The sequence below is a fragment of the Dunckerocampus dactyliophorus genome, chromosome 6 (assembly GCF_027744805.1).
Source record: "Dunckerocampus dactyliophorus isolate RoL2022-P2 chromosome 6, RoL_Ddac_1.1, whole genome shotgun sequence".
Taxonomy (NCBI): Eukaryota; Metazoa; Chordata; class Actinopteri; order Syngnathiformes; family Syngnathidae; genus Dunckerocampus; species Dunckerocampus dactyliophorus.
The window spans coordinates 11,506,417-11,532,438 of NC_072824.1; the positions used below are offsets into that span (position 1 = coordinate 11,506,417).

A 26,022-nucleotide genomic window follows, 5' to 3' on the forward strand; every position below is an offset into this window, starting at 1 on the left:
CATGAAATTAAACTGTCTACACATGCGCATTTAGAGACATACTGCCCTCGTATTATTAGTACGAACCTCGGTCTTTGGTCTTTTTGTCCCATTTTTGCTGTTTTTTTTTTTATTTTGCAAAATGTCTACTTTTTTTCTGAAATAATCTCGGTAAATGTTCTTTGCATAATATTATAACTTAACTTCTTCCCGAGCCTAAAAAAATAATGTTTTTTCTTTAATATTGAATCTCTAGGCCACTAATATGCCATTATTTTTCTTCATAATATTGCATTGCAGTTCATTTATTTTCAATGTAATATTTGATTTAATATTTTGGCTTTATCCTCATAAAATTACAGCTGTCTTTTACAATTTTGCTGTTGCTTTATTAAAATTTTGCAACTATTTTAACTTTATTCTTGTAAATATTCTTCTCACAATTGTAACTTTATTCTCATAATATTTTGACTTTATTCTCGTAACATAACTTTTCCCACAACCTAATTTTCAATCAAATATGAAACCTTCATATTACGACTTTTTCTCATTGAATTACAACTTTTTTTCTCTTAATATTTTGTCATTATTCTTATCAAATTACAGTTGATTATTCCATTTTTGCAATTTTTTTTTTTAAGTTTTCTTGTTAAATTAAATTTTTTGAATGTGCTGTGGGCCAATAAAAACAAAGGTTGCATTTTGGACATATCGTACAGTTGACGGTTTTATGTCGCACTACGATATATACTTGTATATCCCAATATCGCACAGCTCCAGAACAGAAGTGAGAAATGTGTACTCTATGATAAACTAAACCAACGCAGACTGCATGAAATGAGGCTTTAGAAATGCTAGAGCGGGTTTATTAATAGGTCATTTAAATGAGAACATCTAGTAGAAATCGTCCCCCAAATCCATCCAATTTAGCTTTTGCCACTTAAAAAAAAACCAAATGCTTACTCCTTCATAGACCAGGGAAAGTCTGTTTAAGTTTTTATATCGAAAAATATCTGACAGTATAATGCAGTGGCATGTGGTCGGGGGAGGCCTGTCTTTCTGAAAAATTAACAAACAAATATGTCCATTGAACCGTATTTAAAAGCATTTACTGTATGACTCCAACCGTTTTTAACATTTTTAACACAAAAAGATTTCCTGAGCAAATACAGCCCAGAACTCGAACATGAGGCTGCCGCTAGCATCTCTTTTCAGCTTAGTGTGCAAGCCCTGCCTAACGCCTGGGTATTTTTATGTATCAGAGGATTGCTTTAAAAAAATTTTTAAAAATCAAATCAGGCTATGCTACACAGCTGTAAAGCTCTGCAACATTAGCAGTGCTAACTTTATCGTCACATTTTAACAGTCACATCATGCTAGGTTAGCCTATTTGCTGAAGAAAAATGAAATGTCTGACTTACGGACATGTATTTATTGAAAAGATTAAAAGATGTGTAGCAAAGCAGTTTTCCATGAAACAGTTTGGAAAGGTAAACCCTGATCTGCCTTTTATTTGCATCTTAGGGTGTGTGTAGGCCATAACTGCATCAGCTATGTAAATATTAGCAAAAGTACTAGTAAATGTTATGGTATTTACCTGTCAGCTTAGGAGCCCAGCTCCACAGTCATTTTTAAGAATACATTTTGCATTTTCGCAATTTTCTTCCTGATTTTCCCTTGACCAAATCAGCCGACTGCATTGTGCATAGATATGTCCAATGTTATTATATTTGCTTTCATTTACGGTGCGTCAGACTTGCGTGTGTTTCATTTTTCATGTGAAATATTAAGATTAAACATTAACAAGAGACGCATCACATGTCGCTTTACAAAGAACTTTATAGCAGTTAACTGAGGCCTGTGGGGGGGTGACCAATATGATGCAATGGTGCCATGAAAGGTTAATTATTTACAGTGCTGTAAATGATTACCCGGGGCTGTGGCAGAACCTGTTATTCCTCCTACACCAACCGATGGTTGTACATGAAAGCATGCAGGAAAATATCAATTTGCGTCAACATGCACATTCTAATTTGATTTAAACATTACAGTAGTTTAGTCCTGACCTGTGTGCGAGCGGGTATGGATCTTCAGGTTCTCCAGGCGGGAGAAACTCTTATTACAGGTGGGACAATGATGGGGCTTCTCATTGGTGTGTGTGCGGATGTGGATCAGCATTTTATACCTGGAAAAAAACATTACATGTGCAAATTAAGTATACTTAATGTGCAATCCAACAATCATGTCCCCGTAAATTTGCAGATTTGTGGTCAAAAAATTATTTTAATAATTTCAAAAATATATATATTTTTTAGTTATTTTTCTCTGAAAACATGGATCATTCACCCAAGTCGGTAATAATTTATGAATACATAACAATGAATAATGAATGGACAGCATAGTAGCAAATCAATATAAAATGTTTATTTATGTATATGTTTGTCTACTATTAATAAATATACTGTATATGGAAATATAATAGATACAATCTAAAAATCGAATGCAATATTAATACATCAATTATTTTTGAAATATTACAAAAAAGTCAAGTTTTGCATTCTTTGAATTTATTGAACAAGAGCTCTTTTACATTAAACATTTTTCGAACAAGTAATACAATAAAATAATTACATACAATTAAATAATAATGAAGATGATGAAAATAATAAATTAATAACTGATTCAATAAAATACATTTTACCATATTTAATTTATTTTTGGGATTAATAATTAATACTAATAATTATTATATATATTAGGGATGCTCCAATCGATTGGCCACCGATCAGTGTCGGCCCATTTCCATAAAAAAATCGCATGATCGAGAAATGCAGATAAAACGCCAGCAACGCCGATCACAAAAGCCGATCACCTGTGGCTAGCACTGTTGAAGCCGCAGCGACCCTTTCGTGCAGTGTAGTGTCTTGACTTAAGTAACGTCTTTGGCAGTGTCATCCTCCCACTTCCTTCAAAACCAAAACAATCATGTCTGCCCTGTGGAGCCTAACTGCAAACACATGTCACGAAGAATACCTGCCGGGGGTAGCACGTTCAAAAGCTTTAATGCAGCATTTCAAGGACAACACTTCAAATGCTAACGTAGCCATGTGGCTAACACTCAGCTCAATGTGTGTGACAGTCAGACGGCTAAGCTAATAACCCGAAAAATAATTGAATTCATTGGACGAGATGAGCAGCCTTTCTCAGCCGCGGAAGACTCCGGGTTTGCCAAAGTCTTCTTAAAGAAGGCATCTCTAGATGTTTCAGAGTGATGTACAGTATGTTATCTTCAAAAAGTAAGCAAAATATGGTTTGGTCTAAATTAAGGTGATTTTATGGTTCCTTTTGTCATATCATATAGCCAGTAGCAGGGGTGCAGCCAGGAATTCTGGGTCCCATGAAAAAAATCACATCCCCCACCCTCCTTGTTAATTAATTACTAATTTTATTAGTAATTACCTATTTTTGGACCCCCTGGCAGTCAAGGGACCTTGAAATTGTCCTGACTTTTCCCCTTTATACGGCACCCCTGGCCAATAGCACTCATCATAAATTAATTTTAAAATGTATAATTATCTGTGTTCAGTATTGGTATCGGACGATTTCAGTCCTGGATGATCCGTATCAGAATCTGCAGCATAAAACCCTGATCGAACGTCCCATTAGAGCAGGGGTCGGGAACCTTTTTGGCAAAGAGAGCCATGAAAGCCACATATTTTAAAATGTATTGCCGTGAGAGCCATATCATATTTTTGAACACCGAATACAACCAAATGTGTGTATATTTAAGGAAGACCAACAATTTTAGCATATAATAAGTCTCTGAATTGATTCTTTTTAATAATGTTGTTATATTGAAGCTAACCAATAATAAATACATTACTTTTTACCAATAATGCGACTTCTGGTGCTGCATGGTTTTGCGCCCTACTCCGCATCTTTCTTTCTTTTCCTTTTTCGTCAAAAGGGTTGTCTCTGCACAATTAGCTAGCTGACTATTTGATTAAAGGAGGGACGACCCCAATAATAATCAAGTTTTGGTGTCTGGCATGGAAAACATGAAAATCAAATGGATGGATTAGAATGCATTAGAATGCATATTTTTCATGTTATTTTTAACACTGTGATTTCTGGAATGTTTTACTTTAAAAAGTCAGGAACACAAATTAAAATAAACACATTTTATGGTGTTAAGAAATGTCTGAGAGCCAGATGCAGTCATCAAAAGAGCCACATCTGGCTCCCGCGTCATAGGTTCCCTACCCCTGCATTAGATGGATGCCATTTATTTTATTCATTTAGTTGATCAGTTTTGGTTTTTAGTAACATTCAAATTTTTTTCTAGAGAATAAAATAAATAAATAAAAAATATAATACAAATAAAAATACATAATAATCAAATAATTAAAAAATAACTTAACAAAATATAATAATATACAAAATATAATGCATGCATGTTTTGTATTTTTGTCATTTTTTATGATGAAGACTTGTTTCAGTAATAAATAAAAAAATACCAAGTCCCAAAATAACACATACATATATAAAAAAATATTTAATTTCCATCACCGAATTTCTAAAGCATGTCTTTCCCTTTATTATAACACAAATTATTACAAATAAATTGTTAATACCCATTCAAACTCGCTCTGCCAGTTATTTTAGATTAGCAGTTTAGTTTTCATAGTATTCAAATTTCCGTCTAGAAAAAAATGTAAAACAAATTGAAATAGTTAAAGTATTATTTGTGACAATAACAAAAAATAGACAACTAAATATATAAAATGGATGAACAACTTCCTTTGTTGCAACATGCCTTAACTTCTGTCACAGTATACTTCAGTATATTTGTACTTTTCTTTGGACAATATCTACATTTACATTTAACTTACACGTATTAACATAACATGCACAGCAATGTTTTTTCCTGCAGGGTCACACGGCAGAGAAATGAGTAAATACTGGATTTGATGTCCTTCCCATAACAGGTAGTGAATGCGCTCACCTGGCGTTGAACCCCCGCCCATTGCGAGCACAGCCCTCCCACTTGCAGCAATAACCAGAATCTTTTTCTGGCTTTACATGGGAGTCATTGATGTGGTCCACCAGGTCCTGCAGTGACTCAAACAGCAGGTGGCACTGCAAGGCAAGACAAAGACTGGAACTGTTGGAACAGGGCTCCAAAGTGCTGACTGGGGACCATTTTCGCCCCATAGCTCGTTTTTTTTTATTGGCTTTTTGCATAGTGTAAAAATAATTCATTATTAATGAGATAGATTATATACTGCATTCTATACATTACAGTAATGTGCTTTCATATGTGTTCAGATAGCTTATCATGTGTTGACCTACACTGGATTGGTTTTAGCACCCCGCACCCTTCAATTTTTCTGTATGGTGGAAAAGGTTGGGACACCTCGTTTTATGCACTTTAAGGTCAACAATACGCATCGTTTACCTTCATCCAGCGGCAGGTGAGCTGAGCATCCAGTGAGGGCTCAGGTGAAACTTGCTTCTCTCTCTTTTGACCAATAAGCAAGGAGGAAGGAAAGCTGTACCCTGCCGGTGGGCTCGCAATGGGAAGATAGAAAGGATAAGGCTGAGGTGAAGCATCGCCATCCATTCCTCTGTGACGATGATGTGCTGCTTCCTGCCGGGGACATACAGTGGGAACACTGTTTAAAGTGGCCCTTACTCATTAACACCAATAAACTATTACATTTTGGTTCAAATCGGGATAAAAATGCAGCTAGAGGTAGCCCCGTCCATCTACCCCTAACATCTGTAACCAGGAAGTAGACTACGAGCTAACAAACAAACAAAAATATGGCGTTCTGCGATTGTATTCACTTCTGCTAGTGTATGTGGCGCCTCCCCAGGGGATTTTAGGGCAGGTGCAGCAGCTTGAGAAAAAAATAGACTGTATAAATGTACTATATATATATAATATCTTCATTTTACGTTTAATATAATTATAAATACATTAAAAATATACACTCGATAACCCACGTTTTTTACTTTTTTTTCGGCCATTTATGTGTGTTGCCTTCCTATGAAAAAAATGTATAAATAATTAGAAAAATATTTATTTTACACTTAATGTCTAAATTTTTATATATAAATAGCAAAAACGAGATCAAATGAATGAAAAGATAAATTGCACTTTCAATAATAGATACAAATAAATAAGTAGGCTACAATTTAAGCCTGACTGTGGGAAATGTTGGGATGAGTGTAATATATTTTTTTACATATTTAAAAAAAAATCCTTTCTAAATTATTTTGTTTTGCGGATTAACAAAAAAATATGACTACTGTTCATTCATTGCCATCTGCTGCCTTGCTCTTGTCAACGCGCTTGTCATGGAGCGTACTGCAGAAACTGGTCCTTCGCTACAACGTAAACAAACCAACACTAGAGATGCACATCTTGTAAATTTCGGTGTATGAGCCGCACCGTTGTTTAAGAAAAAACAAATTTGTTCTTACAGTATAGAAGCCGCACCGGGGTGTAAGCCGCATGTGTCCACTTCATAAAATGGTATATTGTGGCACGCACGAGTCAGTGAGGATCAGTCAGCTATTTATTTGACAGGAGCCAATCATGAGCTATGAAAAAACTCATGAGTTTGTCAACTCATTGGAAATTGCAGGAGGTCATTACTCAATATAACGGTCTGACTCACGGTTTCACCTTACAAACATCATTAAACTCATCACACAGCAAGTTAACATTCAAACATTATACCTCTGAAATATAGAATCATATATCAATACGAGTTTAAAATGAAAAAAAACATTTTAAAATTTTCCCATAATAAATTTCGTTTGAGAAAGTCATTTCATTGGAGGAGCATAGAAAGCATAGAAAATGGTGTATGGCGTTGCAATGTTGCTTTTGTCCACCAGAGGGAGCAAGAGTACCCAGAGTCCAAAGCCCACAGGGAAGCTGATGTCATTGCAGCGCCCCAATGAATGCGTTGCTCAGACGCAATGCCTTATGGGAAAACTTAAAAATTTGGAGTTATTTTCATTTTTAACTCGCTGCTTCGGACATGCTTGTATATTTGTTTAGACACATTTTGAGTGTTAAGCTGCTGTGTGCTGAATTTAGCGTTGTTAGTAAAATGTTTTTTGAAAGATGACACCGTGAGTCAAACTGTTACATTGTTATTGGTATAGATGATGGCCTCCTGTGATGTCCACTGGGTTGACCACTGGGTTGACATGCTTGTTGTGAGTGCACTGATAGCTTGTGATTGGCTGCTGCCAGAAAAAGAGCTATCGTTCCTCACTGACTCGCGAGCGACACAGTATTCAAACAATTAGTAGTAGTTCTGAAGCAAAGGAGCTGTCACGAGATTTGAATTTCGCCATAAATTAGCCGCACCGCTGTATAAGCCGCAGCGTTCAAAGTTTAAGAAAGAAGTAGGAGCTTATACACCGGAATTTACGGTATATATTTTTTCAAGCTGATACCGATAACTGCTTCTCCATACGAAACCGATAACTGATAACTTTTTCATATCTACTTTTTTTTTTTAGATTTAACTGTAGTTTGTGCACACTTGGAGGTAAGAAGGACTCAAACAATGTTGGATTTGACGAACTGTACCTGTTGATTTGTCCTACTCAAATATCATGACATTACTATTACCACATCACTACTATCATGAGAACTAGAGTATTGAGCGTAGGGAGCCACCTGCTGTGGCCCAGCAAGGTGTTCCAAGCAGCCGGTGTGATGCCACGAAGGCTCCTGGCAAACCTTTTGCACTTTTCAAAGCGTGCGTCGTAGCGATGCTGGGGGCTCGGGTGGCTGATAAGGTCTTTTTGTGTGCTCGATGTTTTTTTTCCCCCCATTGCGGAGCATTTGGTACAACTGGTACACGAAATGTCTTCCTCTGAAACAGTGAATGTTTGTTTACAAGTGAGCTCAGGGGAAGTTACAACAGGCTGTTAACGTCACATGCAGGAGAAAAAAAGGATCGCTTGATTTGCTCACCCGCACAGTACGGGTACTCTCTCCCCATTGGAGCGTTTTTTTTTTCGGAATTATCGGTTTGGCATCATAATTCCCTCATATCGGCACAATAAAGCACCCCCAACCAACACACAAATATTGAGCGCCATCTTTTTTTGTGGAAGTGTTCCCTGCAATGAATGCTAGTTTTGTTGCTTTGGTGTTTTAGTCAGCCATCTTTGTGCACGGCCTTGGGGTCCTCATTAAACCTGGGCTCACCCGTAAGAGAGGGTGTGGTCGAGGGCTGCTGCTGATGCTGCTGATGCTGTGGGGGGACTCCACAGGGGACAGAGGGGACGAGGGGGGCGGGGAGGAGGGAGAAGGGGACAGGGAAGACGTGTGTCGAGAGGAAGGGGACAGGCGGAGGTCCATGGCTGGGGGCGTGAAGCAGGACCCGGGTCGCTCGTGAGAGGGGGACTGGGAATCTACAGAGGATGGAATAGATGTGTTACTTTAGTCTCATAATATCAACACTTTATTCTCATAAGGTATTACAACTTTATAAGTACAACATTATACCACTTTGTTCACATGGTATTAGTGTTTTTGTTTTCTGACTTTCTGACTTTTTTCTACTACAACTTTATTGTCATAATGTTAGGACATTTTTCTTGAAAAAAATAACGCCTTTTTTCATGCCAAAAATACAACTTGATTCTCGCAAATTCCATTTTTTTTTTCTCCTTTTTTTGCGCTTGGGACTTTTTAATCCCAATTAATTCACATAACAATACAATTCTTTTCTCAAAATTCATACTAATAATATAACTTTATCCTTTTTTCTTGTAATATCATGTCTTTTGTTATGTTCTCCCTCTTGTTCCTATTATTTTGTCCCCACCTTTTCCTCATCTGTGTTTTTTTTTCTGTCCACAGAGGTCCCTATTCTGGCAGGAGGCTGTTCCACTGGGCACACCTGTAGTTGATTGCTGCTGTGCTACTTAGGCACACTGCTGGCAGCTGAGCAATGCTGGATTATGCCTCCGTGTCCCCAACGACACCAGTGCTGTTGCAGATCCACATTTCGGTATGTTCAATTTCTCAGGTTCTCGTTCTACCATTTTTTTTTCTTGTAGTTGCTACTACACTTATTGGATTTCTTTCCCTGCGGCCCAGTGGACCTTGGCCTCCTCCTGCCGAGGTTTGGGCGTTCCCTTTACGTTGGACTATTCCATGGTGTGCCTTTTGCCCCATCACTTTGTGTTTAACCTTTTGGACTTAATTAAAAGACGTGTTACGTCACTCACCTCTTGTACCAAACGCAACAGTCTAAACCTGATGTTTTTTCTCATAAAATTCGAACTTGTAATACTACTCACAGAACTTTATGCTCATAATATTAGGACACTTTCCTTGAAAGGAAATTGGATTTTATTCTCCTATTATTACTTAATACTTTACTGTTTTAATATTACAGTGTGTCTTTTCCTTGAAAATATTTTTTCAAAATTTTTCTCAACTTTTATTTCATAACGCTATGTTTGTTTTTTTTTTATAGTGTAATTTTGCTGTAATCTCAAAATATGACCTCTTTTTCTTGAAATATTACAACTTTATTCTTGGAATGCTATGTATTTTTTTCTGAATTTTGCACTTGGGACTTTTTAATCCCAATGAATTCACATAGCAATACAGTTCTTTTCTCTTAATATTAGAACTTTATTTTAGCAATTTTTTTTGTCATAATAGCACGTCATTCTCATAAAAAACTGAATTTTTTTCTCACAACATTACAGCATGTAATGTTACTCGCAATACTTCATACTCATAATATTAGGACACTTTTCTTGAAAGGAAATAGGATTTTAATTCTCCTAATATTACTTTTTCCTTGTAAATACACAACAATATTCTCGTAATATGATTTATTTTCTCATGTTATGACTTACCTCATAACACTGTTGTTTTTTTGATAATTTGCCAATTATTCTACTAAAAGTCTGCCTTTTTCTTGGACAAATATGATTTTACTGTTTTAACATTATAGAATATTATACGTCTTTTTTCTTGAAATTTACAACAATATTGTAATATCCAGAATTTTTCTCGTAATACGACTTTTATCTCATAGCAGTATGTCATTTTTTAAAAATATAATTTTGCTGTCATTCTCGTAAAAACCTGACTGAATACAGGAATTTATATTTGTACAATATTACAATTATTATTACGAAAATGGGGCATGGTCATTTTTTTGATACTTTCATTTCATAACACTACATAGTGCTTATTACTTTTATGTCATAAAATGACAATTTAGCTACTACACACTTGTAATAACCTTTTTCTTGAAAGATGACAACTTTATTCTGTACTGCTATGTTGCTATAAAAGTCAGCCTGTTTGCTTTAAAAAATATATATTTTTACTGTCCTAAACTTACATTGTTTTTCTCGTGTGTGTGTATATATACAATTGACAATATTTGTTTTTTCTCATAATATTGGAACTTTTCTTAAAATATTTGGACAACAAAACACATTTTTACTCTCATAACAATTTAATTCTAGTAACATTCTGACTTTTTGCTCATAATATTGCCATAATATTTCATTTTCATAACAATATGTGAACTTTTTGAAAATACACAACTTTATTATCATAAAATTCAAATTTCTCATAATATTACACCTTTTATTCTTGTAATATTCCGACTTTATTTTCCAAACAATACGTCCATATTCGTGTGACACTCTCTAATGTTGTTAGCAGGACCACATTTAACATGACAGAGCTTGTCATTCAGTCCACTCAGACGCTCGTAAGTGAGTTTTGCTGAGGTTTCTTTAAGTCAGTCAGTGTCACGCTTGTCTTGTTAGGACACTGGAAAACGTGGGGGAGGACAATGTGTGTTGATTTGAGGACACGACACACTGAGGGACCACTGAGGGACTGGAGCAGATGAGAACAGTGAATGCACTGACAACATGATTGTATTAGAATGCTAATATGGCTAATCCGTGCAGTGTGGCATCACGCGTCCTGGTGAGGACATGACGGACAATAGCGCTGATGATGAGGGTGGCGGTGGTGCTTGTTGAGGCTTACCTGGGGAGGACGGCGGGGAAGGGAAGGTGGTGTAAATAAGACGAGGACGTGTGGCACTGAGGGGTGCACAGATGGAAGATGAAGTCCTCTTCCCCAGTCTGAGGGGACAGTGCGTCCTCCCAGAGGGAACCTTCAGGTCCAGCGGCTCGTCCGAGGAGAGCATGGTGTCTGCGGTGTCTGCAGGAAGGCAAACTCTTGTTTAATTGTTATCAAAATCTTCCAAAATTGATATTGATACATAACACTGCATTGGACCTCTGGGGTACGCCGCACGATGTATATTTTAATAGCTTCACATATTGCCTCCTGTCTGCCAAGTAGCTTTTAACCCAGTTCAAAGCTATTCCTCTGATTCCATCCATCCATTTTCTATGCCGCTTATTCTCACTAGGGTCGGGGGTATCCTGGAGCCTATCCCAGCTGACTTCGGGCAAAAGGCGGGGTACAGTCAATCACAGGGACATATAGACAAACAAGCATTCACATGCATATTTAGAGTCTCCATGTTTATGGAACCCGGAGAAAACCCAAAGGGGAGAACATGCAAACTCCACACAGAGATGCCCAACGGAGATTGGAACCCAGATCTTCCCAATCTCCTGGCTGTGTGGCCAACATGCTAACCACTCTTCCACCGTGCGGCTTTCTCATTTTGTAATTAGGATATTGTGATTAATTGTGTCAAAGGCTTTTGTCAAATCCATAAATACTGCAGCTGCGCACTTTCCACAGTATATAGCATTGGTCATTTCCTCTGTGATTTTGATTAGTGCCATGGAAGTTGAAATGTTAGTTCCGTATACGAATTGGCTGTCCGCTCGTAATTCATTCTTATTAATAAATGAATACATTTGTCCAACCTGTTGTTGGACAACGTTACGTTTCACATTTGTTATATTTTGTAGTGTACTTTTAGAATGTTTAGAGTTTAACTTGAATATTAAGATTTCCATTTCCTTTATGCAAAGTTCAAATAAAGAGGTCGTCTGTCAGCACCACAATCGCTCCCTTGTTCATGGCCAACTCCATCCATCACACCCCAACATCAAAAACACAACGCAGAGCCACGGAGGTGCGTCAACCACTCCTTCGAGCAAAAGGGTTACACTCGTATGACAGTTAAGAATGTTAAAATGTGTTAAAAGCTTACTTTTAAGGGTATGTCTGTGGCAAAAATCAGGTAGAGTGGTTTTACTTTAAGGTTTACATTGGTTCTGCTTTTTTTTAATACTTGTATAACAGTTAACGCAGCTATTATGATGGATCACATCTATTTCTGCTATTTTTAATGGGGAAAAACGTGTTACAGATGTGGGATAATATTGTATACCAAGACATATACTACTTACAGTAACTAACAAATATGATTTTTAAATGGCATTTTTGGTGAGTTAAGGCAAACAGAGTTGAAGTCTTTGATTAATATTTTCTCTTTTGGAGCTTTGGAGTCTCACAGCGTGAATATGTTCTAACCAATCCTGACTTTAGAGGCTAAATGGTAGTTTTCCATTCAAAGCCATGTGATATTCTGGAAAAGCTTGGAGCGAAAAAGCAGCTCTGTGACTCAAGAGCAGGAATTCTTGTTTGGCCGAGTGACTCAAAAGCCAGTTATGTGCTTTATGGGACACTCTGGGGAGAGAAAAAACACTGCAGGAGAAAGAAGTGGCCGTCCGAGAAAATGCACAACAGCTGCAGCGACGCAACACATTCACGTTAGTCCGTCTAAGTGTAAAAGATCTTTAGCCCATCATTTTTCAACTTGTGTACTTGTTTTGGACTAAACAGGAGCGAACGCCCCATGGCTCCTGGCCTCAACTTTCCATGTGAGGCTTCGCTGGTGTGCAAGTGATGTTAATTTCCTCACCAGAAGGTTGCGTGTGTGCACTGTGTGACGGCCTGAGCAAAAGCAAGAAAAAACATGTAGCAATATGAAAGGAATATAGAAAGAGTTGAGATGATGATGATGATGCTTGTTATTTGTTTGTGCCGCTGTTTGCACGAGGCTTTGACACTTAGAAATGGCACATCATGATCTACTTTAGGGTAGTTAGTTTACAGTTTGTATACTGCAGTAGTATAGAGTTACTATCCACTGAAAATGAGTCAACACGCAGCCATGATTGTCTAAATAGCTGCCAACACAGTGACTATGTCCAATTTGTGTCCTCGGTGTGAATATTGAGTGTGAGCACCATTGGTATCTAGCACTGCCTTACACCTCGTGGACATGGAATTCACCACAGCTGCCCAGGTTGCTACTAGAGCTGACGGATGTTGACACCCTGCACTCCTCCACCTTCCTTCCTTTCACTTAAGGCGCTCAGTTGGGTTCAGGTCTGGAGGAGACATACTTGGCCACTCCCTTACCTTTACCTTCATCTTCCTTAGCAAGTGACTTGATCATCTTGGGGGGGGGGGGTGTTTGGGTTCCCTATCATGTTGGAAAACCGTCTGCAACCCAGAATGTATATGAACAGTATATGTTGGAATTCATTTTTCAAATAGCTCGCCGGTTCCGGCAGCACTCATGCAGCCTCAGACCATGACACTACCGCTACCATTTGTGACTGTAGGCAAGACATTATGCTGCTACTCACTTTTGTTGCTAGCTATTTAGACAATGGCTAAACAATGGCTGTGTGTTAGTCATTTTCATACAGTATATAAGCTGCACACTGACTACTTTAAAGTTTTATTTCCCCTGTATTGTCCCATGTGAAGATATACTGTAAGAAAAATGGTCACAGACATGTGCACAGCAGGTAGTGAGTACACCCCTCACTACCTGCTGTGCTTGGTGGAAACAGGGCTACATGAACTGCAGCTCCCTAGTTCCGGCAGCACTCATGCAGCAGCAGACCATGACGCTACCGCTACCTGCTACTCACTTACAGTGGGGTGCTAGCTACATATTTAGACAACAATGGCCGTGTGTTCATCATTGTCAGAGGATCGTAAATCTATACTAATACACAAGCTTTACACTGACTACTCTAAAGTTGAATTTCTCTTGTATTGTCCCTTGAGAAGATATTCTGTAATTAAAATGGTTGGAGAAATGTGAGAGGTGTACTCACTTTTGTGAGACACTGTACTTGCTGTTTTTGGTCAAACCAGGGCAACATGAACCGCAGCTCCCCTGTGCTCGGCAGCACGCATGCGGCCCCAGACCATGACGTTACCACCACCACGCTTTCAAGACACAATTATCTTGCTACTCGTGTTCATATAAACTTCCAGAAAGTTGTTGTCACTAGGAATAATAACGCTTTCAAGATCACAGGCGGTATCCCTGAACATAATATGAGCCAAAGGCTAAACCGCAATGAAGGCCATCCACATGGCCACTGTGGTTTTACATTCCATGCAAACTCACTGACTTCTTTCCCCTCACACACACACACGTCAATGTGGAGTTATTGTGGAAGCATGCACATGCAGGACCATATGTACACATGCAGCCTGAAATCACAGACTCATAACCCCCAAGTCAGCCCCCCCCAAACACCACCACCAACCTCCAGCAGCTCCTCCAGCACTTTTTCCCCTCAATGACCTATGTTTGTGGCAGCATGCCCAGACCCTCTTATGGATCCCCTCCCGCCTAGAAAAACACTCTCCAGCTATTCAGCCCCTCACGCACATACACATATAGATCCTAAACACATGTGGGGGCGGGGGGGCCATCATTCAGAGCTAGTTAACTTATGCATACCATTACACGACACAGCACGGCACGCCCCACATTATACACAACACACAAAGACTGGATGACCCCCTCTCTGCATACAGGAAAGAGTCCATGGCGCCCTGATGTGGCCTCTCCTTCGCCGCTATTTACCCGTCTCTTTCTCCATCTCACTCCTTCCTGTGGTTTTCCTCTCCCGGTCCTCCAGCAGAGCATACCTCGCCTGCTCGCTCACTCCCGCAACATTTTTTTTTCCGCCCTTATTTTTAATTTTGAACTTCCTTTGCCTTGTTTTTTCCCCCCCACTTCCACCATTCCAAAGTGAACTGAGATGGACGTTTGTAGACACTCCATCACTCAGGGAATGGTGCATAATTTTTGGGTGGGGGGTTTCCACCTTTGATGGATCCATACTAATCTTCCGCCCTTCAAATGTTGCATGCGTGTCAGGTTAGGTTCCATGTGTTTTTCAACGGTTTTACATAAGCAGCCCCACAATAGTGTGTTGGGAGTGTGTTGACCAAAATCTAGCTGGAATTTAGACAGTTTAACAGTGCTTTTAGTTACATGCTGTTTTGTGTGTCTGCTTTAATTCTAATGAGCTCTCCAGCAGGGTGTGTGCCACCAAGATGTACTATTGAGTACTTTTATCCACTTTTCACATGTACTGTAACTCTGCACCTGTCCAGCGTAATAGATGCCACATATCACAACATAACATGAAGTTGATTACCAAAAACTGGGACACTACCCAAATTAAACTGGAAGTTTATTCAAAGATAGTCAAAGATCATTTCCATACATTTAAAGTATGCCTGTTATATTACAAAATACAATATATTCTGTATTAAAAATATTTGGACTGTAAGAAAATAATAGCTGTCTTCTCAAGTCTTATTGACAAATCAAAATTATAAGTGAATTTACGCAAAGTAGGAATTTTTTTATTTTTATAAATGGAATATTTGCGAAGTTTGAGCATAGAAAACCTGTTTATGACCTTCTAAATAGGGTTTTTAACATCATTAGAGCCCTCTAAACATGAAATAACACCCCTATAGTCACCTTTACACTCTTATTACCCAATATAGTAGACCTAAGAAGAGAAAATAAGCCATTTAAGACATAAATAAGACTCATGCTCCTGTGTGTTGCTATAAAGGTGTTCCGGAGGGGTGAAGAGGGAGTGGAGGACAGGAAGTGGCGTTGGGGGTTCTTGTCGTGAGTTACAGTTGCAGGGATTTTTATTAGGGATCACTGTGCTTGCTGTGAGATCATTCAAACTCAAAATAAAAGCCTGTTATTCCAGAGATCAAGTCCAGTGATTGTTTGTGTCACCCATCATCACAGTAACTTTAGCGACACCTAGAGACCGGTGTAAAATACTATGTTAACGTACGTCTTTGTATGCGGCTTCTGAATGCCTTAGATTTGTATTTTAGTCCATTTATGCGTGAGAATGCTTAATTTAGAAAAATATGTAACACCTTAAATATGCATATGTTTTGACTAGGGCTGTCAAAGTTAACACGTTAAAAACGCATTAACGGAACTTTACTTTAACGGCACATCCCACACAATAGTTTGAGGAAGTAGCTGTGACTGTGGAGTCACAAGCGGGAACAAATATTGAGCAGAAATGGACGAAGAAAAGAGTATTTTCATTGGTGAATTCAGCTGGCAAGCCCTGGCAGATGGTTCTCGCAACAAGACCAAAGTTATTTGTATCTACCGTCGCTGTGATTTGAATTGTCACGGATAAGCAACATAGAAGATGGATGAATGGACGACGACTTGCTGGAGAGAAGCAAGCTGCGAAAAGGTACTGAAACACTGCCGTTATTTTTTTATTGTCATTTATACCGTAGTATCTAGGCATACAAGTGTCCCAATTAATGAGTGTTTTTTAAAAATGCAAGTCGTCTATCGACTGACTTTTTGCTTTGAACTACGAGCTAAAATTTGCATACGAGCTGCTGGTTAAGGGCAGGCATTGCCGAGGACAGCTATTTGGGGGTTTGTCAATGTGACCACGGCTGAAGAGCTAGCAGTGCTAGCATTAGCGACGCACTAACTAGTCACCAGGAAAGATCATCAGTAAAACAATCGGCCGATACCGATCGGTGGCCGATCCATCAGAGCACCCCTAAACTTATTTCTATCTGTGATTAAGTGTGATTAATTATGAGTTATCTATGGACAAAATGTGATTAATCAGGATTAAATATTTTAATTGACAGCCCTAGTTTTGACTAATAATAGGCTGTATACAAGCACAACACAGCATGATTTATTAAAATTGTTTTGAAAAACGAAATTCCACAAAATTTGAACCGCAAAGTGGCGTGGGACGACTGCAGCTATATTAACTTTTCCATTTAATGGCCCAATGAAAAACAACGAAACCAGGCCATTTTCATCACTTTCTTAAAAAAAAAAAAAAAAAAAAGGATGTGAAACGGCACATGTCCTGGGAAAACAGGATGTTTAGTCACCCTACATTAAGGATTGGGGGCGTACACAAACGTTAGCAACACTAGCATAGCTATGTGAGCTGCAGTGCTAGCATTACACTCACATTTTAACAGCAGATTTATGCTCCCATTCTATATATGACTGATGGATAGTTGGCTGAGCGTTATTTTAAGATGTGTGCAAAGCTGTCCTACATGAGGTAGTTGGTTTGTACAGTACACTTGTACATAGTATATATGCATATGTGTATAAATTGTCATGAAACTTCAAAAGTGACTGAATGTCTCCTCTCAAAAGTGAAGCAAACAAGTGAGGGAGATGATAGAAAGAGGCTTTAGGACACATAATATTGTTAGAACATGACGAAAAAGTCTGTTTTGCATAATAGCGGACCTTTAAAGGAAACCGGCGTGACTTTGTCATGTATTTAACGGCGCCTCTTTACTTGTCTCCCCTTTAGATTAACCCAGCGGAGAATAAGAGCAAGAGCCGACACTACAGCTGGGATTGGTTATTCTTTACTGGCACACGCTCAGAGTGGAAACAAATTGGGTGAATCTGCTCTGCTCTCAGGAATGCAAGGCGCTGCAGTGTCTTGTTTTTGAGTCTGGACGACAAAGGAGGTGGACAACGGGCGAGATACATTTCTGTATGTGCCCTCGACCTCATCTGCCTACCATATGACCACTGTTCCTTTTGCTTTTTCTCTCCACCTTTACCTCTTTTCATCCTCCTCTCCGTCTTTAGTCTTTCCGTCGCTCCTCTAAAGGCGGCCAGGGATGAAAGGATGGAGGGATGGGGGGATCTGTTGCTCTGCTGCTGATGAGGAATTACAGGGAAGAAAAGCAGAAGACGCTCTCTGTGTTGAGGGTGGTGTAAGGGACTGTGGATGGGGAGGGGGTTAGAACAGATTAAGACCCTTTCAAGTGGAAAGGGAAGAAAATAGGTGCTAATTTGATGGCTGAAGTGAAAATCTAATGTGATTAAATTGCTGTGAAAACAAGGCAATACACGCCTGTATGTGTTAACACAGACACTTTCATTTAGAGTAGCCACTGTACATTTTTTATCGCAGTGTAGATTTACTATCCACTGAAAACACACTGGCAACCCAAGTAACTAAGCACAGTGGTGGTAGCATCATAGCTTGGGGGTGCATGAGCGCTGCCGGCACTGGGAGCTGCGGTTTGTTGAGGGAAACATAACACAGTTGTCATGGGACAAAGTTTCCTCAAAACAATGCACTGATTTCCAATCTATTCTGTTTCTATTCAATATTTTAGTGACATATTTTCCCCCAAAATTTAGATCCAATTCCAAATTGTACCACCTCTCAACTTTAGAGACGCCACTGTATTTTTTCCCCAACAAAAAGTGGGGAATGTGGAAGGAACAAACACAGGAACTATGACTATGAACACACAAATCATCAGGCTTCTGCCGACAAATGTAACTTTTATCTACCACTACCTGATGCAAAAGCCTTTTATAAGGAGCCAGTCCATATAAGTGTGTCATCCAGTTGGTCCAATATGGCTCCATATGATGACGTTTATCTTGCAGTTCTGGTGAGATAAGCTGGGCTCACAATGGCTTTAATCTACACTTGTTCCCCTCGAATCGTTTCTGCAGCTGAAAACACAACACTTGTCGATGATATTTACCGTGTCGTGAAAATTGTAAGAGGTTTCCTTTTCTCGACATTGTTCCTAAGCACGTGGTGTTGATTTGAAACATCTTCCACCATCTTGAACATTATCAAAAACATATACAAACACACACAGTCAAAAGACATGATCTCATCTCCCTGTGAAATCCCCCCACCCAAAGCGATGAAAGGCTCAGCTAGGTTGGTCGGCTGGTGGCGGTTTCAGCCTCCTTCGGCAGAGTTGCATCACTTTGCGTCTTTAGAATGCAACAGAGTGACCAAAGTGTGAGCAGAGGAAAGGAAAGCAGCCTCGTCTTTAGTTGGTTTCATCCCCTTCTACTTTGTCTCTGCTCTTCAAAATCCAGAGGGTTGGCATGTCTGTTATTGTAATCACACCTACACAACCCAGCAGTGGAAACCGGATTAGGACATAATGTTCATAACTGTACCATCTCATCTGTTGTTGGTGTGGTCCAGTCCACCACTTCACAGAGGATAACTTTGGGGGAAAAAAAACAACAACCAAAAACAGGCTTCACTACACAGGTCAATCAGCTACAGACGTAGGAGCTGCAGGTTTCATCGTTTTGTTTTTCTTCAGCGGATAGGATAACCTAGCCTGATGTTGTTGTTAAAATGTGGCTCTAAAGTTAGCACTGTAGCTCACATAGCTATGCATGTGTTGGGTTTATGTCCTCCTCTATGGCATCTATTACGTCGGACAAGTGCAGGGTTACAGTGTATATGTAAAAAGTGGATAAAATGCATCACGGTTTTTCCAAAATATGTTAATGAATAAATCATGCTGTTTCGTGGTGGAATATGACCTATTATTAGTCCAAAAATATGCTTATGATGACTTATTATTTTGCCTAAAGCATTTTCAAGCATAAAAATGGCTAAATGAACTAAAATACAAATATAAGGCATTCAGAAGACTCATTGAAAGATGTGATGATATGTAGTATTCTACACTGGTCACAGGGTGTCAGCAATGTTATGTTCGGTGAGACACACAAGCACCAGACTTGATTAACAGGCTTTTTTTGCAGGTTTGATCTCACAACAAGAAAAATAATCCCTCATAAAAACCTGTCAACTGTTGCAGCAGTACCCCACGCCAAGATAAAACTCAACTCTGAACCCCCGACATCACTTCCTGTCTGCCCGCCACTCTGCTCCTCTAGGGAACACATTTATAGCAACATATATGAGCACGAGTCTTATTTATGTCTTAAATGGCTGATTTACTCGTATTTTATCTACCCTATCGGGTAATACGAGTGTAAAGGTAAATATAGGGGTGTTAGTTCATGTCTAGAGGGCTCTAATAATGTAAAAAAAAATTATTTAGAAGGTTGTACACAGGTTTTCTATGCTTTAACTATGACGATATTCCATATTCCAAATAAGGAATCCTACTTTGCACAAATTCACTTATCACGGTCGGGTCTGGAACCAATTAACCGTGATAAACAAGGGATTACTGCTACTGTCTATGGCAGACTAATTTCAGTATGTAAGAAAATAACAGGGCCCTATGAGAAAGCTAACAAGCAAAAAAACAGACACTCAAAATCAGTAATGAGGGGAAATTCTTTTCCAAGAGGTACAATTTTGGCAATCAATGTGTCTTTTGACATATGCAAATTCAGTCGAAAGTCCAATTTAGTCTCGTTTTTCCCCGACCGCTCAACGGAGACCAGCCTTGTTGGCTTTTTGGACGATTGAACTTTTGGCCCTCATTCTGTTCCTCCAAATTGAAAACATCAGAGAGAAACATTTAACGATTTACAAATACTTCACTGGTTTCATCACTGGTGAAATGTAAGACTCATTGAGACGTGCAGCTATAAAGTTTAGACTTTCTGCTCTTATGTATTAGAAAGGAGAGATGAAAGCGTTGTGGAAGCTGACAGTTGTGCAGTTTAATACACAGTAACCACTTCTTACATCTTTAGTGCTATTCATTTCACTCACAAGGCGTTACTTTTGTTCGTAATCATTTTCATAGCTTATAATGTTGTGATAAACCGCAGCTCCCAAGTTGCAGCCCAAGACCATTCTCTATCTGTAATACAAGCTGTACACTGACTGCTCTAAAGTATACCCACGTTTACTTTCTATCGTATTGTGTCGTGAGAAGATATACTGGAATAAAAATGGTCGCTTAAATGTGTGGGGTGTACTCGCGTCTGTGATATACTGTAGCTACAACTCAGACTAATAGTGGATGGAGTGAGTTAATGCTTTAATCTTGCAAGATTTGCTGTCATCACACAAGTTTTAGTTGTCTTTTAAGGCAGTTTTTCCCCTCACAATTTTTTAACCGTTTTCGAGGCAATTGAAGTTCTGCCGCAGAAGCGGAAATCACAAAAAGCCAAAGAAAGCGCACACTTACAGAGTTACTACTTTGATCTTGCAAGATTTGCTTACATCACGCATGTTTTATTTGACTTTTGAGGCAATTCCTTTCCTCAAAACTTTCAATTTGTTTTTAAGTTCAATTTTGGAGGTTCCTCTACAGAGGTGGAAATCACAAAAAGCCAAAGAAAATTTACACAAATTTTATTTGACATTTGAGGCATTTTTTCCGAAAACATTTGATCGATTTTGGAGGTTCCATTACAGAAGCAGTCAAGAAAGTGCACACTTATAGAGTTAATCCTTTAATCTTGCAAGATTTGCTGAAGTCACGCAAGTTTTATATGACTATTGAGGCAGTTTTTCTCCCAAAATGTTTTATTTTAGGAGGTTCGATTGTGGAGGCTCCACTGTAGATGAATAAAATCCCCCAAAAAGCCAAATGAAAGGCACACTTACAAAGTTAATCCTAATCTTGCAAGATTTTCGGACTTCATGCAAGTTTTAGTTGACTTTTTTACATGGGGGCCGTTTTTAAATGAGGGGGGAGAGTGTTCCACAGCTTTGGGCCGACAACAGAAAAGGCCCGGTCTCCCCTGGTCTTAAGTCTGGTCTTAGGCACCACCAGTTGGAGCTGGCCTTCGGACCTCAAGGTGCGCGCTGGAGTGTAAATTTGGATGAGGTCCGAGATGTACTGAGGGGCCAGCCCATTGAATGCCTTAAAAACAAACAATAAAATCTTAAAATCAATTCTAAAACGCACAGGCAACCAGTGCAGGGAAGCTAAAATTGGGGTAATATGCTCCCTCTTATTGGTTGCTGTTAAAAGCCGTGCTGCAGAGTTCTGGACTAACTGTAAGCGAGAGAGTAATTTATGGCTTATTCCAGAGTAAAGGGCATTACAGTAGTCCAGACGTGACGAGATAAAAGCGTGCATGGCTTGTTCGAAATGTTGCAAAGATAAAAATGATTTGACTTTGGATAAAAGCCGAAGATGATAAAAACAAGATTTTACAACGGCATTGCTTGTTTATTAAGTTTAAAATCACTATCAATGATGACGCCAAGGCTGGTGGCTGTGGGACTGACATGGTTTTTCATGGGACCCAAGTCCAAGTGGGGGTCATTATTATTAAGGATGATAACTTCTGTCTTCCCCTCATTGAGATGTAAAAAATTTTGAGCCAACCAGACCTTGACGTCACTAAAGCACTCAAGAAGGGGAGTCAGGGGGGCATGGTCATTTCTTGTAATCGGTAAATAGATCTGGCAGTCATCTGCATAAAAGTGATAGGAGATGCCATGCTTTCTAAAAATTGTGCTAAGTGGGACTAGGTACAGAACAAATAGGATGGGCCCCAGGATTGATCCCTGGGGGACTCCACATTCAAGGGGGGCAGTAGATGAGGCGGAGTCACCAAGTCCCACAGTAAGGCATCTCCATGACAAGTAAGACCTAAACCAATCAAGGGCAGTCCCCCTGACACCCACACAGTTTTCCAAGCGAGATAAAAGAATAGTGTGGTCCACTGTGTCAAAGGCAGCAGTCAGGTCTAAAAGCACTAAAATGGCTGAACCACCAGTATCAGTCATTAAAAACAGGTCATTAAAAACCTTTAAAAGTGCAGACTCAGTGCTATGAAAGGCCCTGTAACCTGACTGGAAGGTGTCTAAAATCCCATTTTCCACTGGAGAAGTGAACACAAACATGAAAACCAAAGCAGTAAAGTCCATGAAACACAAAACTTGCGTCAAAGACAGTAGTAATATAGAAGGTGCATCTTGGGTGGGACACCAAAGCAAAACGTCAACATCGCGACTGAGAAAGGTGGAATGAATAAACTGTCTACCATGACACTTCATCCTTGTTTACCATCACATCTCCCTTCCACTCTATTTTCCTTTCTCTCTCACGTTCCACTCACACAAGAAAGCCAAAAATGTTTTTCCTATTTCCTCAAACGCAGCCCTAAAAGAAAGCAACAGGCAAGAGAAAGGGAGGGAGCGATGGAGGGAGGTAGAATGAGAGTGATGGAGGGGGGGTAGAAGGGGGCTGTCGGGTGGGGTTTGTGGAATTTTCTCGATGTTTGGTTTGGAAGAGAAGACCCCGGCTCTGCACTCTCATGAGGATAATGGAAAAGAGGGTAGAAGAAAAAGAGGTTTATGGATGTGTGCGCGTGTGTGTGTGTGTGTGTGTATGGACCCTCACAGGTGGTCGCTCTTTTTGTGTGTGTTTGCCGAATTGTGCAAGCATGATGGCACAGCTATGTGCGCTGGAAAAGCATGTGCGCACATGTGTCTGCTTATTTGCAGATGTTGGCACGGCGGCGCACGAGAGCCTTCAGCCGGGGAGACGAGGTGAATAAGACATTCCTGGGATGAATGGACGCAGGGAGCCAGCGGTTGGTTTGCGGTTCCATACTAAGAGGAGAAAAATGAACGTCTGGTGCAGGGCTGCGCCCAGAAACAATACCGCAGCCAAGCAGGGAGCCAAGCAAAAAAAAAAAAAAAAGCAAGAGAAATAGCATTGCATGTCGAGGAGAACCACGGGGAGGCCCACACTCCTCCCATGAAGGACCAGCTCACTCCTGCCCTTGCTGCTGGGGCAAAGGAGGAGGGGGACGAGGGGGGAGCGGTGCTTTTATGGCTGCTCTGAACCCACTGAACTTATCATGTACAAACAGCAAGCCAGTGATGGAGTCAACAGCTAGCCACACAGGGAGCACCAGTTGGGGGAGTTTGGGAGGAGGACAGAGCTCACTGAAGCTCTCTCATCTTCTTCTCAAGCTGTATTTAACTTGTTTATGTCATTCTTTTGTTGCTGCCCTCACTTAGCAAGTGCTTGACTTGAAATTGTTGTGTTGGGTTCTTCTCTCAAATTTATTCAATTTACCAACACAATCGTATATCTCCATCTCAGATTAAAGGATTTTTTGACATGAAGTTGTGTGACATCCCCATCAGCAGTGACTTATCCCCACACTTGGTCTCCTAAGTCCAGTTCTGGTCGGATTTTGGAGATGAACGCAGTTCCGCTTAGTTGCTAGGGACATATAAGTCAAGAGTTTGGCTTCTCAAAACAATGTGTTCAAGACACTCGCATCTTCTTCCGCTGTGGAACACGTATGTAAAGAAGATGGCCGCGGCGCTATGTCGCGGAAGAAAAGTGACACTACCGCACGTGTGTTCATCACATACACATCAATGCACAGGCGACAGTGCGCACGGACACGGCGGGAGACAAATATAACGCTGAGCGTTTTGTGGGGTCGGATTTTTTTTTGAGAAGGCATTTTTGTAATGCAAATGTATTACTCTTTTGAATGCCTATTGTTTTGAAAAGCCAAACTATTTACTTAAATGTCTTCAGCGACTAATCAGAACTACTGTATGTTCTTCATCACCAAAATCCGACCAGAACTGGATTTAGGAGACCAAGTGGGGGGGTAAGTTGCTGTTACTGGGCTACAATGCTCATAGGGATGTCATACAACTTCATGTCAAAAAATCAGAACTATCCCTTTAATCCTTTAATCTTGTAAGATTTGCTGATGTCACACAAATTTTTTTGATCAACTTTGAAAATGTTATCCTTGTTTTTTTGCCTGTTCAACTTTGAAGATTCTGCGCAACAAGGGGAGGCATGAAACTGTCAAAAAAGAGCACACATTCAAAGTTAAAGCTTTAATCTTGCAAGATTTACTGATGTCAAGCAAGTTTTGTTTTACTTTTAAGGCATAATTATATCTGGAAAATGTTCCAGTTGTTTATCAGGCATTCAACTTTGAATGTTTAACTACATAAGTAGAAAACACAAAAGCTAAAGAATTACTCCTTTAGTCTTGCAAGATTTGCTGGTGTCACACAAGTTTTTGATCGACTTTGAAGCCTATTTGACCCCGAAATTTTATCTTTGTTTTATCCTTTGTTTTTTGCCTGTTCAACTTTGAAGGTTCTGCTGCAGAAGCGGAGACACAAAAAAACACTTTGAAAGTTAATGCTTTAATCTTGCAAGATTTCCTGACGTCACACAACTTTTTTTTAACTTTAGAGACATATTTTTCCCAAAAATGGTGTATTTGTTTTTCGTCTATTGAAAGTTACTTTAATCTGAAGAGTTACTTTAATCTTGCAATATTTGCTGAGGCATATCCATCCATCCATTTTCTATACCGCTTATCCTCGCAGGTATACTGGAGCCTATCCCAAATGTCTTTGGGTGACAGGCAGGGTACACCCTGGACTGGTCGCTTTTGAGGCATAGTTCTCCCAAAAATCTTCTAAATGTTTTGTGGGTTTAAGGCGTAAGTCTTTCATCTTGCAAGATTTGCCGACATCACGCAAGTTTTTTTGGACTTTTGAGCCATTTTTTTCCCAAAAATATTTTAATTGTTTTGGGGGTGTTCGATTTTGTAGGTTTTGCTGCAGAAGCAGAAAACACAAAAAAGCCAAAGAAAACGCACACGTGCAGAGTTAATCCTAATCTTGCAAGATAAGCAAGTGTCATGTGTTAAACTTCACACCCCTTGTCCTGGTATTGCAGAATACCCTTCCACATACATGACTTACTGCCTCTGTTATGGCTCTGATACTACCTACGGAGGCAAAAACTCATCCCCCATATTCTGTGTCGTATCAGTGCGACATGGAAAAAAGGCGGGAAAATGGCAGTTTTTACAGCCTGTGTAAAAGGGGCTTCACCCCTCTTGTGGGGAGAAGCAATATAGAAAATGGATGGATGGATGGATGGATGGATGGATGGATGGATGGATACTCCAAAATCTTGCAAACCACTGG

General features: G+C 39.6%; 1 protein-coding gene across 2 annotated transcripts in view; it reads right to left on the reverse strand.

Annotated features, from left to right (window-relative positions):
* The window catches only part of LOC129183079 (zinc finger protein GLIS2-like), a 38,309-nt gene that overhangs the window by 10,261 nt on the left and 2,026 nt on the right, over positions 1–26,022 (reverse strand). Inside the window, exons 1-6 of one of the 2 annotated variants that reach the window (XM_054779916.1) lie at positions 17,933–18,022; positions 11,051–11,227; positions 8,222–8,427; positions 5,438–5,629; positions 4,985–5,118; positions 2,046–2,164 (exon numbers count right to left, since the gene is read on the reverse strand). In XM_054779916.1, the coding sequence (XP_054635891.1) occupies positions 2,046–2,164; positions 4,985–5,118; positions 5,438–5,629; positions 8,222–8,427; positions 11,051–11,227; positions 17,933–17,942 (838 nt within the window). In that variant the 5' untranslated portion in view covers positions 17,943–18,022. Of the gene's footprint in view, positions 1–2,045; positions 2,165–4,984; positions 5,119–5,437; positions 5,630–8,221; positions 8,428–11,050; positions 11,228–17,932; positions 18,023–26,022 lie in introns of those variants that run through there. The other variant, XM_054779917.1, reaches the window with a different exon arrangement.